This window comes from Pteronotus mesoamericanus, unplaced genomic scaffold (assembly GCF_021234165.1).
Source record: "Pteronotus mesoamericanus isolate MK-2021 breed Mesoamerican mustached bat unplaced genomic scaffold, CSHL_Meso_final contig_173, whole genome shotgun sequence".
In the NCBI taxonomy this organism is placed as follows: Eukaryota; Metazoa; Chordata; class Mammalia; order Chiroptera; family Mormoopidae; genus Pteronotus; species Pteronotus mesoamericanus.
In genome coordinates this window covers 882,294-895,039 of record NW_026555072.1, presented here as the reverse complement: position 1 = coordinate 895,039, position 12,746 = coordinate 882,294, and the positions used below count along the sequence as shown (strand labels likewise).

The window sequence follows — 12,746 nt, the reverse complement described above, 5'->3', positions numbered from 1 at the left end:
TTTTGACAGTGGGGTGTTGAAATCCCCTACTATCAGTGTGTTGCTGTATACATCTTTTCTGAAGTTATCCAACAATTTCCTTATATACTTGGGGGCTCCTATATTGGGAACATAATAAGTTTACAATTTTGATGTCTTCTTGAGAGATTCTTCCTTTAAGTATTATAAAGTGCCCCTCTGGGTCTCTCTTTATGGCCTTTGTTTTGAAATCTACTTTGTCTGATACAAGTATGGCAACACTGGCCTTTTTCTCTTGTCCATGTCCATGGAATATTTTTTTCCATCCCTTTACTTTTAATCTGTGTAGGTCTTTTGCTCTGAGATTGGTCTCTTGTAGGCAGCATATGTGTGGGTCATGTTTTCCTATCCATTCAGCTACCCTGTGTCTTTTGATTGGGGCATTTAGTCCATTCACCCTGAGAGATATTACTGATAGAAACTTACTCATCTTTTCTCTGTACCTGTGTTCCTCTCTCTCTCATTCTTTTCCTTCATCTGCTTAAACCAGTCCCCTTAGCATATCTTGGAGTGCTGGTTTGGTAGAGATGTATTCTTTTAGCCTTCTCTTGTCTGGGAAACTCTGTATTTCCTCTTCTATTTTAATTTAGAGCTTTGCTGGGTAGAGCAGCCTTGGCTGTAGGCCCTTGCTTTTCATGGCTTGGAACATTTGTTGCCATTCAGTTCTGGCTTGTAGTGTTTCTGTTGCGAAGTCAGCTCCTAGGTGTATCCGGGCCCCCTTGTATGTTACTTTCTCTTTCTCCCTTGCTGCCTTGAGGATTCTCTCCTTGTCTTTGATAGTTCCCATTTGAATGATGATGTGTTTGGAGTGGACCTCCTTGGGTCCCTCTTGAGTGGAGTCCGCTGTGCCTCCTGAATTCATGAGACCCTTTCTCTCCTCAAATTGGGTAAATTTTCCATCATTATTTTTTCGAGGATGTCTTCTATCCCTTGCCCCTCTTCTTCTGCTTCTGGTATCTGTATTATACAGATATTATTGCATTTCAGGTTGTCCTGCATTTCCCTAAATTATTTTTCAGTCTTTTTTCCATTTCTTGTTCTTTCTGGGAGCTTTATTGTGCCTTATCCTCCATCTCACTGATTCGATCCTCGGCTTCATCCAGCCTGCTTTGGATTCCTTCTACTGTGTTCTTCAATTCAGAAATGGTATTCTCCATATCCTCTTGTGTCTTCTTGATAGTTTCTATGTCCTTTTCTAGGTTGATATAGTTTGTTGTAAGATCCTGATAGTTTCTCTGCAGTTTCTCATAGTTCTCTTTGAGCTGGCTGAGCTCATTGAGCTTCCTTAGAAACTTGTTTTAAATTCAATATCTGATAGACCCCTTGCCTCTATTTCATTTAGCTCTCTCTGTGGGGAGTCCCCTTTTCTACTCATTTGGGGGGAACTTCTTTTTCTTCCCATTTTTGTGAGAGTCTGTTAAGTAATTTACTGATTTATTTATTTATTTTTGCTTCTGCTTCAATTGGGCTGTCTATATTTCCTGACTTTGTGGATTAAACTTCTATTGTCGTAGATGGGTCTTTTTATGTAATCATTTATTCATTTTTCCCTTTACTTTTCTTTCTGGGCCTGCCTCTGATGATGTTACTTGTTGACCCTATATGACCTTGGGTTGTTTGTTTGAGCCTTCCAGGAGTCTACTGTCTGTGTCTGACTCCTGCTTGGGGCAGCTGTGTGACCCCTTCGGTCAGGGCTGGGCTATTTTTTGGGATCGCTCTGCACTCTCACGGCAGCTCCTTGAGTGCGCTCCCCGGTGTGGCAGGATCCCCCGCCTGCCTGGGCTTACGAGTACTTGCCCCAGACCAGGGGGCTTATTCGCGACCTCGCGTACTCATCTGGCCCCCCTGGCCGGCGGGCTCCCCGGCACTGTTCAGTTTAGGGTCTTCTATTGTGTGTTTTCTCCGGTTTTGGCTCTTTGGGTGCGTTGCTTGCCCTCGCCAAATGGAGACTACGGAAATGGGAGGAAGTCAGCTCCAGGACTCTCCGGTTAATCCTGTCTCCAGTCTCTTCTCCAGGGACTCTGGGCAGCTCTGTGACCCCTTCAGCCCGGGATCTACTAATTCTATGAGCCACTCCGCAATTGCAGGCCAGGTGGGTCAATTCACACCTGCCCTTGCCGCTCTGTGCACTCCCTCGGAGGCCATATCGGTGCCAATCTGTGGGAGGCCCTGCCGGCCCGTGCAAATGTTAACCAGCCCCCACGGGTCACACACACACTCGCCAACCCTTGCTGGACACTGGGAGTAAGTGCATGACTGCACTGGGTGGTTTTGGGATGTCTAGGTGTACTTTTCGGCTTTTGGCTCTTTGGGGTTGTGACCTTTTCCCCCACAATGGAGACTACGGCAAGGAGAAGGAGTCAGGACTTCTCGGTTTCTCCTCCTGTTCTTTCCCAACGCTTCCATTTCCAGTCTCTCCTCAGGGATCTCTGGGCAGTTCCATGACCCCTTCGGCCAAGGATCCATCCCCTGTGCAGACTGCGTTTCAATCACGAGCTTTCTGGTTCGTGGGTGCCCAGCTACTGCCTCTTGGGGGGCGTGCCTTTCTAGCCCACAATGGAGACTACAGAACGGGGAGGGAGTCGGGACTCCCCGGTACCTCCTCCCATTCTTTCCCCAATGCCTCCATCTCCAATCTCTCCTCAAGGCTCTCCCAGCCAGTCTGCACTCAGTCCTACAGCTCACACACGTACAAGCTGTGTGCAGAGTGCACAAAAAGCAGGTTAATTGATTCCCTTATGTCTGAGGGAGATGGTAGCTGCAGAGTGGGAGGTGCGTTATCACTGGGGCTCCGCCGACCACCATGTCAGTTCTCTTCACAACGTTTTCCTCACCAATCTTTCCCCAGGCACCAGTCCACCCTGTTGCTGCCTCTACCCAGAGATCAAGGGGGGCGGCTGCCACTGCAATTTTTGCGTTGGCCCTTTAAATGTCTCTTTGCATCCCCAGCCACCTGTTTCTGGCAGAGCGCCCCTAAGCTTTTCGGGATTGCATTTTGTCTGTATTTTCTTGGTTTTAGCTGCTATAGTTTAGGGGTCCCTATTTATGATTCAGACCCCGTTCCTCTCGGGAGAAGCTAACTGGCTATTTCAATGTCCCTCTGGTGCTAGTGCCCGTCGGCACCCAGCCCACCCTCTTGAGCCTCCACCGCACTTCTCACCCATTGGAATGTGTGAGAGTCCAATCCACTGTCCGCAGCTCCAAGGCCCTTCTCCCACTATTGTTCCAGTGTTTCCCAGGTCGAAAATTTGTAATATTATATTTTATTTAATTCAATATACCTGAAATACAATTTTTTAAAGATTTTTATTTCTTTTATTCTTTTAAAATCATGTTTATTCTATTACTGTTGTCTCAATTTTTCCCCCTTTGCCCTCCTCCACCCATCCCACACACCCTGCCCCACTCCCACACTCAATTTCCACTCTGTTGTCCATGTCCATCGGTCATTCATACATGTTCCTTGTGTAGTCTCTTCCCCTTCTTTCCACCATTGTCCTCTTTCCCCATCCTCTCTGGTCACCTTCAGTCTGCTCCATTTTTCCATGCCTGTGGTTTATTTTTTTCGTTAGTTTATTTTGTTGAATAGAGTCCACTGATAGGTGAGATCATATGGTATTTGTCTTTCACCAACTGGCTTATTTCACTTAGCATAATATTCTCCAGTTCAGTCCATGTTGTTGCAAAAGGTAGGAGTCACTTCTCTCTTTTTTTAAAAGTGCAGATTGATTTTATTTATTTATTTGTTAAATGTCAGAATCCATTATAAATTATTTAAAAATTTAAAAACATTATAAAGTCTCAGCAATTAAAACAACATGACACCAGTACAGAAATAATCAAGTAGATCAATGAAATATAATGAGCATTCTAGAAACAATCGTATATATCTGTCTAACAATGTAATATATGATTAAGGTTATATTTCAAATCAATGGGTAAAATAAGGCTTATTCAAGAAAAAAAGGTGCATGGACCACTATTGAAATAAAACAAATATAGAGCACTATTTCACACATTATACAAACAATAATCAGGTGAGTTAAAAATCAATATGTAAAATCTAAGGAGTTTTAGGAGAAAATTTAAAATAATATTTTTCTTACCCTGAAGTAAAATATTGAAACCCAGAAGCTATAAAGTAAAACATTGACAATATGACTATATTAAACACTTAAGTCTATACAGTAATATACATATAAAAAAGTTAAAGGATAAGTAATAGAATAGGAAAGTATTTGCAACACATCTAAAAATGGGTTAATAGTTTTTTTTTAGGGAAAAATATTCTACAAACATTTAATCAAAATATGGATAAAGAATACCAAAGAGTCATTTAAAGCTTTTTAAAAATAATAGAAATAGGCAAGAAATATACAAAAGCAGGTTTCATTTCAACAAATAATAAAGTAACAAAATAGCATGTAATTTTCACAATCAGGTTAATAGGTATTAAAAATATTGGTAATATCAAGTATTGGTGACATTGAAAGGAACTGGGTATTCATAGACTCTTTTTCTTCATCTTCTTAAAGCAGTCCTTTTAGTATATTTTACAATGGTGTTTTGCGGAAGGTGTATTCTTTTAGCCTTCTTTTGTCTGGGAAACTCCTTATTTCGCCTTCCATTTTAATTAAGAGCCTTGCTGGGTAGAGCAGTCTTGGTTGCAGGCCTTTGCTTTTCATGACTTCAAATATTTCTGCCATTCCCTTCTGGCTTGTAGTGTTTCTGTTGAGATGTCAGCTACTAGCCATATTGGAGCTCCCTTGTATGTTACTTCCTTTTGCTCCCTTGATGCCTTTAAGATTCTCTGTCTTTGATATTTGCCATTTTAATGAAGATGTGTCTTGGATGAGGCCTCATTGGGTGCCTCTTGAATAGGACCCTCTGTGCTTCCTGGACTTATGTGACTTTTTCTTTCCTCCAATTAGGGAAGTTGTCCATCATTGCTTTTTCAAACAGGTTCTCTATCAGTAGCTCCTCTTCTTTTCCTTCTGGTATCCCTATTATACGGATATTATTATGTTTCAGGTTGTCCTACATTTTTCCTAACACCTCTTCATTCTTTTTGAGTCTATTTTCATTTTCTTGCTCTTTCTGGGAGCTTTTTTCTACCTTATCCTCCAGCTCGCTGGTTCGATCCTTGGTTTCATCTAGCTTGCTTTTGATTCCTTCTCCTGTGTTCTTCAATTCAGAAATGGTATTATTCATTTCCTCTTGTGTCTTATTGTTAGTTTCTGCATCCTTTTTCATGCTGATACAGTTTGCAGTAAGTTCCTTGTAGTTTCCCTGCAGTTTTTTGTAATTCTCTCTGAGCTCACAGAGCTCATTGAGCTTCCTTAGAACCAATGTTTTGAATTCAATATCTGATAGTTTACTTGCTTCTATTTCTTTTTGTTCTCTTTCTGGCAATTCCTCCTTTCCCTATGAGTGGGGGGTGTTTCTTTGTCTTCCCATTATTTGTGAGACTTCTTTTTTGCTTCTGCTTCTTAAATTGATCTGTCTTGATTTCTTGACGTTGTGGTGTGAACTTCTATGGTAGGAGACCAGTTTTTTTCTTTCTGGATCTACTTCTGATGATGTCAGGTGTTGACTCTGTCTGACCTTAGGCCATCTGTTGAAGACTTTTAGGAATCTACTTTCTATGGCTGTCTACTTCAGCTATTAGTCTAGTCTCTCTGCACTCAACAGGTCGGCTTATACACCACAGGGCCGGGCAGAGTCCCTCCTGAGGGTGGGGGTATTGGGTTCTCTCATGCTGCTGCAGCTGAGGGGAATGGTCTGCCTGAACCTGATGGTTGCTGATATTTAGGTGACAAATCAGCACAGGGATCCCGCCAGCTACTCTTTCCATTTGCTCCCCAAAGCCTCTCTCTCCTGTCTTTCCTCAAATGTTTCTAGACCACTTTGTGCCCCCTTTCGCCAGGGATCTACTATCTGTGGCTGCCACTTGGTATTTAACAGTCAGAGTTTAGCACTGTGGGCCAAGGCAGAGTCCCTCTTGGTGGTGAGACTATTCTGTCCTCTTGCTGTTGCCACTCAGGGGAGTGGTCTGCCTGGGTAAGATGGCTGCTGCTGTATGGGGGATGAGTGAGCACTGGGACCCCTCTAGCTACATTCTCAGTTCTCTCCCCAAAGCCTCCTTCCCAAGTCTCCCCTCAGGCATCTCCATCCCACTCTGCCCCCACCTCTGCCAGAGACCAGGATAAGTGGCAGTTAAGTTTTACTAATGCTGATTCTTCTGTCTGAGGTTATAAGGCTCCTCTCTTGCTATTGTTCGGTTATTTGTTCCAGGTGATGTCTCTGCAATTTAGTTGTAATTCCAGATTGGTCCTGGGAGGAGGTCAGTGTGACTCTCCTTCACTCCTCTGCCATCTTGGTGTCTCTAAAAATTTTTATTTATTTATTTTTAGAGAAAGTTGATCGGAGGGAGAAAGGGAGAGAAACATCACTGTGTCATTGCCTCTTGCATGCCCCCTACTGGGGCATGGCCCGCAATCCAAGTATGTGCCCTGACTGGGAATCCAACCCAAGACCCTTTGGTTTGCAGGCCAGCACTCAATCCACTGAGCCACACCAGCAAGGGTTAAAATATTATTTTAACATGTGCCAAAAAACCCCACAAAATAGTGAAATGTTTTGCATTCTTTTTGTGTAAATATTTGATATCTGTTGCACATTTTCTACGTATGGCACATGTCAATTAGAACGTTAAATTTCTATTAGAAATAGTATGTAGATTTTATAATGTTTGTTGCTGAAAAAGTAGATTTCTATACCCAAATGCTTCAAGCATGCTTAAAGTTTTCCAATAATGTATCAGTTTCATATAAATATCAGTTTCATATAAATAATTATATTTTCCCTGACTAGTGTGGCTCACTGGATTGAGCTCCAGCCTGCGAACCCAAGGGTCATGGTTTGATTTCCAGTGCAGGGCACATGCCTGGGTTGCAGGCCTGGTCCCGGTAGGGGGCACGCAAGGTGCAACCATGCATTAATGTTTCCATTCCTCTCTTTTTCCCTTCCTTCCTCTCTCTAAAAATAAATAAACAATCAAACAATCAAACAAATAAATAAATAAAATCTTAAAAACAATTATATTTATTATTTCAATTAAGTGAAAATCAGGAAGGGACATGTGAGAAGTTTGGGGGAGATGCTGGCAAAGTTCTCTTCTTTCACCTCCATATTGGTTACAGGGGAGGTCACTTTATAATTATTCATTGCATTCTACAAATGAGTGTTGTGTACTTTTTCTCTCTGTGTTATACATTATAATTAAAAAAAAAAACAAGAGAGGGGAAAGGAGTTCTTTTGGAGCATGGAACACCTCAGGGTAGAACCAGGTGCAAAGTTACAGTTGGAGGGCTTTGGCTTTTCAAAGGATGACTTCTATAGAAAGAGTAGATGGGAAGGTACCACAAGCACACTTGGTAATTTGGTTAAAATCCCTAAAGGTGGTGAATCCCACTGCTGATTTCAGAATCCACCATGCCTTAAGATTCTGTACTTTTAAGGGTAGGGTGACTTAGTATGAATCATGATGGCAGGAGAGGTACATTGTTTATGCAGAGAGCCATTGGAGTTGATGTTGGAGAGAGTGGATACAGGGGGTCTTCTGCTTAGTTCTGGTTTTCTGAATTGCTTGCTGAACTAGTCTTCTTGCTCCCTTTAGTGTTTCCGTGTCAACATGAATACAATATTGTTATCCCGCTTCATCTGTGAGATGACTCTTCAAGAATATGACTATATCCAGGAAAGGGCTTCCAAACTAGCTGCTGCTTCCTTCCTTCTGGCCCTCTACATGAAGAATCTCGGACACTTGGTAAACACTTGCCTAGGGGCACAGGATAAGGATTCAGAAGAACAGGGTCAGCTCAGGAGGAAGGTGTAAATTTGGGCTGTGGGAGGTTCTGTGACAAAGCTGCTGTGTACCCACAGTTAGGAATTCTTTGACATCTCGATATCATAGGGTCCTAGCTGCTTAAAGGGTTTCTACAGCAATTTTTTGAAGTATTTTATTCCATTTTTCTTAGTCATAGTACCCTTTGTTCCAAGGAAAGATTACCTGAAAGTCTGATATGACAAAACAGACTAATATGGAATTATTCTGGTTGCAGCAGGGCTGGGGTGGGCCTACCTGACTCTAATCCACCTCTGCCCATTGCAGTCCCTTCAACAAGGTTGCCCGCTGAGGGAGCTTGTAGGAACAGGGTTTGAAAAGCACTGACACAGAGAACAGAGTAGTGAAAGCAAATGTCTACGTGTATAACAGGAGACTTATAGGTATACTATAGTGTCCTTTTCTGAAGAGGAAGGCCCCCAGAGCCTCCTTCCTCAGTACAATAAAACTCATATTTGATGCTTTCTTAATTTCACAAAAAATTGTGAAAAGCAACATCAGATAATTATTAATTTTTACTTAAGTGTAACATGCAATCCAAATAGAAAGAGTATGCTTGCAAATGAGCATACTCTTCCCAACCACTTGTAAGACCCTTCAACTTAGAAATCCTGGAACCACAACTACTGGGAGAAAGTCTTTGTGTGTTGAGAAAGAACTCGGTTAACAGTTGTGTTTATAAGTTGAGTGCTTAGTGACCTAAGCACTATGTATTAACTTATTTAATCTTCACAATATTCCTACAAGATCAATATTATCCTATTTTATAGATAAGAAATAAATTACCATGTTTTGCTAATGAGAGGCAGAGCTAGGAATGGTGTACAATCATACTGTATAATCAGAATGGGTGTGGCCATAGCTATGGAGCCATGGTCTGGAGGCCCCATGCTGAGCCAGGCTTTCATCCATGGATCCTGGGGAAGTCTAGTAGGTACTGATGAGGATAATTGAGTGGCTTAGGGCAACAAACTACTTGCCAATCAGTATAGAAATATTTCAGTGTTTTAATACTTGGCATGATTTTATCAGAGAGTATCAGCTCAATGTCAGCCCTAATCTTAATCCTGGTAGTCTGGTTCCACAATCCACAATGATATACATCCTGCTTCTATGTGTAAGAAAGGCTTCACAAAGGAGGTGACTTTTGTGTTGGGTCTTGAAAGGAAGCTGTGAGAGGAGACATGTAGGTAGAGGGAATGATAGCTGAAGAGGCATGAAGGCAATAATAAAAGTGTGATGTATTAGGGGCAGAATAAGACATTTCCTATGGATAGTGCAGAGGCTATATGAATAGGTAATGGGGAGAGATGAGGCCAGAATGGCAGGATGTGATCAGATTGTAAGAGACCTTTGATGTCATGCTTAGAGACCCATTTTGTTACTAAGGCACTGGAAGTTTTTAGGCAGGGGAGTGACATACCCCTGCATGTGTTTTGGAAAAACTGGTATAGCAGTATAGAAGGTATACTAGATGATAGTGTAAAAGTGGCAACATTGGTAAGTAAGTTTTTGTAATAGTCAAGGTGAAGCATTGGAGCCCGAACTGATGCAGTGACATTGGGGCCATTAATCTTATTTAACACATTGAATATAATGTGTTACCACATGTTACTCCCCTGCTCAGCTTGTGGCAATGGTTTTCAAACTATTCAATAGAGCCCTGGGATTCTTGCAGAAGTGTCTCAGAGGCCATTATAAAATAAATAGATTCAAATTGGTGGGCTTCTTAGCCCTCACCCCCAATTCCAGGTAACATATTTGGGCTTCCAGGTAAGATTTTTTAAAAGGGAGTTTGGGAAAATAATTTAAGATACTTTTATTTTTAAAAATATTTTATTTATTTATATTTAGAGAGAGGGGAAGGGAGAGAAGAAGCAAGGAAGAGAGGGAGAGAAACATCAGTTGGTTGCCTCTCGCGTACCCACTATTGGGGACCTGGCCTGCAACCCAGGCATATGCCCTGACTGGGAATCGTACCAGTGACCTTTAAGTTCACAGGATGGCACTCAAGCCACTGAGCCACACCAGACAGGGCTAACTTAAGATACTTCTAGAAAATCACAGCATTTTGGATAAATCTTCCTTTTTCTACTTGTGGAGCTACCATTTTCAACCCTTATTCTAGATGTTCCCTCTTCTATGAAGCTTTCTGTGACTCTCCTGGCCAAAATTTGTGGGTCTTGCTGCCCTGTACCTCTAGTGCCCCATGCTCACTTCCATAGTGGGATTTCCCACTCATTTTGTAATTTTCTTTGTGCATGTTTGTCTCCCTCATTAAGCTCCCTCAAGTGAGGGAAGCTTTAGTCATCTTTATAGTCTCAGCATCCTACACAGGGCTTGGTAATATTATTAATCCTAGCTAGCATCATTTAGGCACTTACCATGTACAATGCTGTGCTCCATGTGCTTTGTATATATTAACTCATTTAATCCTATAATGTAATTACTGTAGTATCCTCATATGGCAGATTGGGAAACTGAGGCACAAGAGGTTAAATGACCAGCTTAAAGTCCTGCTATTTGTTAAACTGGGATTTGATCCCAGGCAATTTACCTCCAGAACCTTTGCTCTTAAATACTCTGCTATTTTGCTTTTGCTACATAATAGGCATCCTTAATATTGAATGAGAAAATGAATAAGTGGCTGTTGAGTTGGGATCTTATGTGTTCTGAGGTTTGCCTGGATATTGACTTTTGACCTGAGAGTGAGTAAATTATAAAGTCAGTCGTGTTCCTTGGATTCTTTGGTGGTGGGTTTCAGCTTACCTGAATATCTATGACCAAGGCTAATATCCAACAGGTACATAGAGATATAGCCATACTACTAGTTTGTGACTGGAACCTATTCTCCTGTAATTATTTGTTAGTGTCTGTGAGGTATGAGTCTTTGAAATGTTTGACTCTCTTCTCTTTCTATATCGTAGATAGGAAGTTTGGATTTGGAACAGTAGACACAGAGGAAGTGTCTGCTTCCTCTTGTAAAAGTCACTGTTTATGTTGCTTCTTCCAGGCTTCTACCCTGGAGTATTACAGTGGCTACAAGACCTCTGATCTTCACCCCTTGGTCAAGAAGCTGAACATACTGCTGACTTTGCGTTCTTGCGATGATAGGCTCAAGGCTGTGCGTTCCAAGTATTCTCACAGGCAAGTACCAAGCCCTAGCTGAGGTTGGGTTTGTGTTCAGTCATGGGGAGGCCCAGACTATCCTCACTTAAGGGAAAAGAAAGATTAAGGTAGCTTTTACCTTACTTTCTGTCCCAGGGTTTAAGCAAGATAGGGAACCAAGGACCCTATGTCCCATTCATTCCATGAAGCCTGCTGACTTCGGCCTATTTTACACTGACCAGATGTCTCTTCCTTTTGCAGGCTCTTCTTGGAAGTCACCAAAATCCCCCCCTTGGACATGTGGAATCTGGAGGAGATTTTGAACTCCTGCTAATTCTCAAACTGAGGGCCTGGAACTCTGAAAGCAGCTACCAGAGACACGCTGACATGTACCTAGGCTATATTTATTGTCCTTGAATTTGTCTTTTGATCACTTTTCTTCATTTTTACTCCTTGTCTTTTCCAAAAATGACAATGTTATAAATATTTAAGTTTTTATGAAAGAGAAGAAATTGTTGTAGTATTTGTTTAGAAATATAATTAAAAAATTGATATTTGTTGTTAAAATGGCTCATCTCCCCTCTTATTGCTCAGAAGCACTGCAGATGTTTTTCTCTTGTCTAGTAAAGGCTGTGCCTCAATGTCTAGCTTATCCAGTTTCCTTCTCTTTTGGCAGCTTTCACTTCAGGTGAAGAGGAATTGAGTTGATTTAGGTGTGAATTGATGGACGGGTCTGCAGAAAGAGCATCCTTGGGGGTTGGGTGCAGGATTGGGTGGTGGTGCCCAATCCAAGAAGAGAGACCTCTACTTGACAGACAGGCCTCTGTGTTCAGATATGGACCAATACCCTTTGATCCCTATCTGAGGTTCCTTGCTTTCTCTCCTTCTTCCTAAATGATGGAAAGGCGTGGACCACGATTTTCACCCAAAGATGGCCCAACTTTCATAGTTGGGCAGTTTTCTAGAGTGTATATTTGAAAAAACTGCTTGGAGTGGCATGCTGAAATGTCTTTTGGTCTTTATCTTCTGCTAACAGGAGAAATTCCCACCTGTGAAATCAGTGAGATGTGCCATGTATGCAAGCATTAACCACCTACTCAACCTTTCATTCTTAAAGCCTTAAGGAGGTTGTAATCTTGGGGGTGATGTATATTGGCACAGCTATCTCAGTTGTTTTCAGAGGAGATGAACATCCTCCATGCCAGTTGATGAAGAAACACTGCTTTAATCTTGGCTCCAGGACCTCTGGGACCTCCCCACAATCTAGCTACTGAAACAATTAATGTTTGTCACAACAGGAGATGTCTAAGGCTTTATTCTAGTACTGTGGCTGATGACAGTTCTGATTTGTTACCACTGATTGAATATCAATCTTGGGGGAGGATATCTAACGGGGGGGGCAGTCAATGGAGAAGTTATGGGGAAACTCTCTCTCCATTTCTGGCCCCAGACTTACCATGCTAGTCTGTTCATATAACATTTTCTGATGGGTTGGGGACAGGGAGAGCATGCCATGCCCTTAGATGTATTAGTGCTTTCTCACCTTTGTGTCAGTTTCCCATTTCCTCCCAACTTGCTTTGCCTTAGTGACCAAGTATCATTAGGTTCCCTCCTGCCCCACCCCACTGCTTCTTAGTAGTGATATGGCTGGCACAGTCAACTCTACATAAACATGTTAAAAAGCATTGGGCTACAATCCATCTTGCAAATCTTC

At 42.0% G+C, this 12,746-nt stretch overlaps 1 protein-coding gene across 1 annotated transcript in view; it reads left to right on the top strand.

The window, feature by feature from the left end:
• Positions 1 to 11,366, top strand: part of CCNB3 (cyclin B3) — a 60,061-nt gene extending 48,695 nt beyond the window's left edge. Inside the window, exons 9-11 of the mRNA XM_054566362.1 lie at positions 7,697 to 7,846; positions 10,938 to 11,071; positions 11,294 to 11,366. Coding sequence (XP_054422337.1) covers positions 7,697 to 7,846; positions 10,938 to 11,071; positions 11,294 to 11,366 — 357 coding nt within the window. The remainder of the gene's footprint in view (positions 1 to 7,696; positions 7,847 to 10,937; positions 11,072 to 11,293) is intronic.
• The last annotated feature ends 1,380 nt before the right edge of the window (positions 11,367 to 12,746 follow it).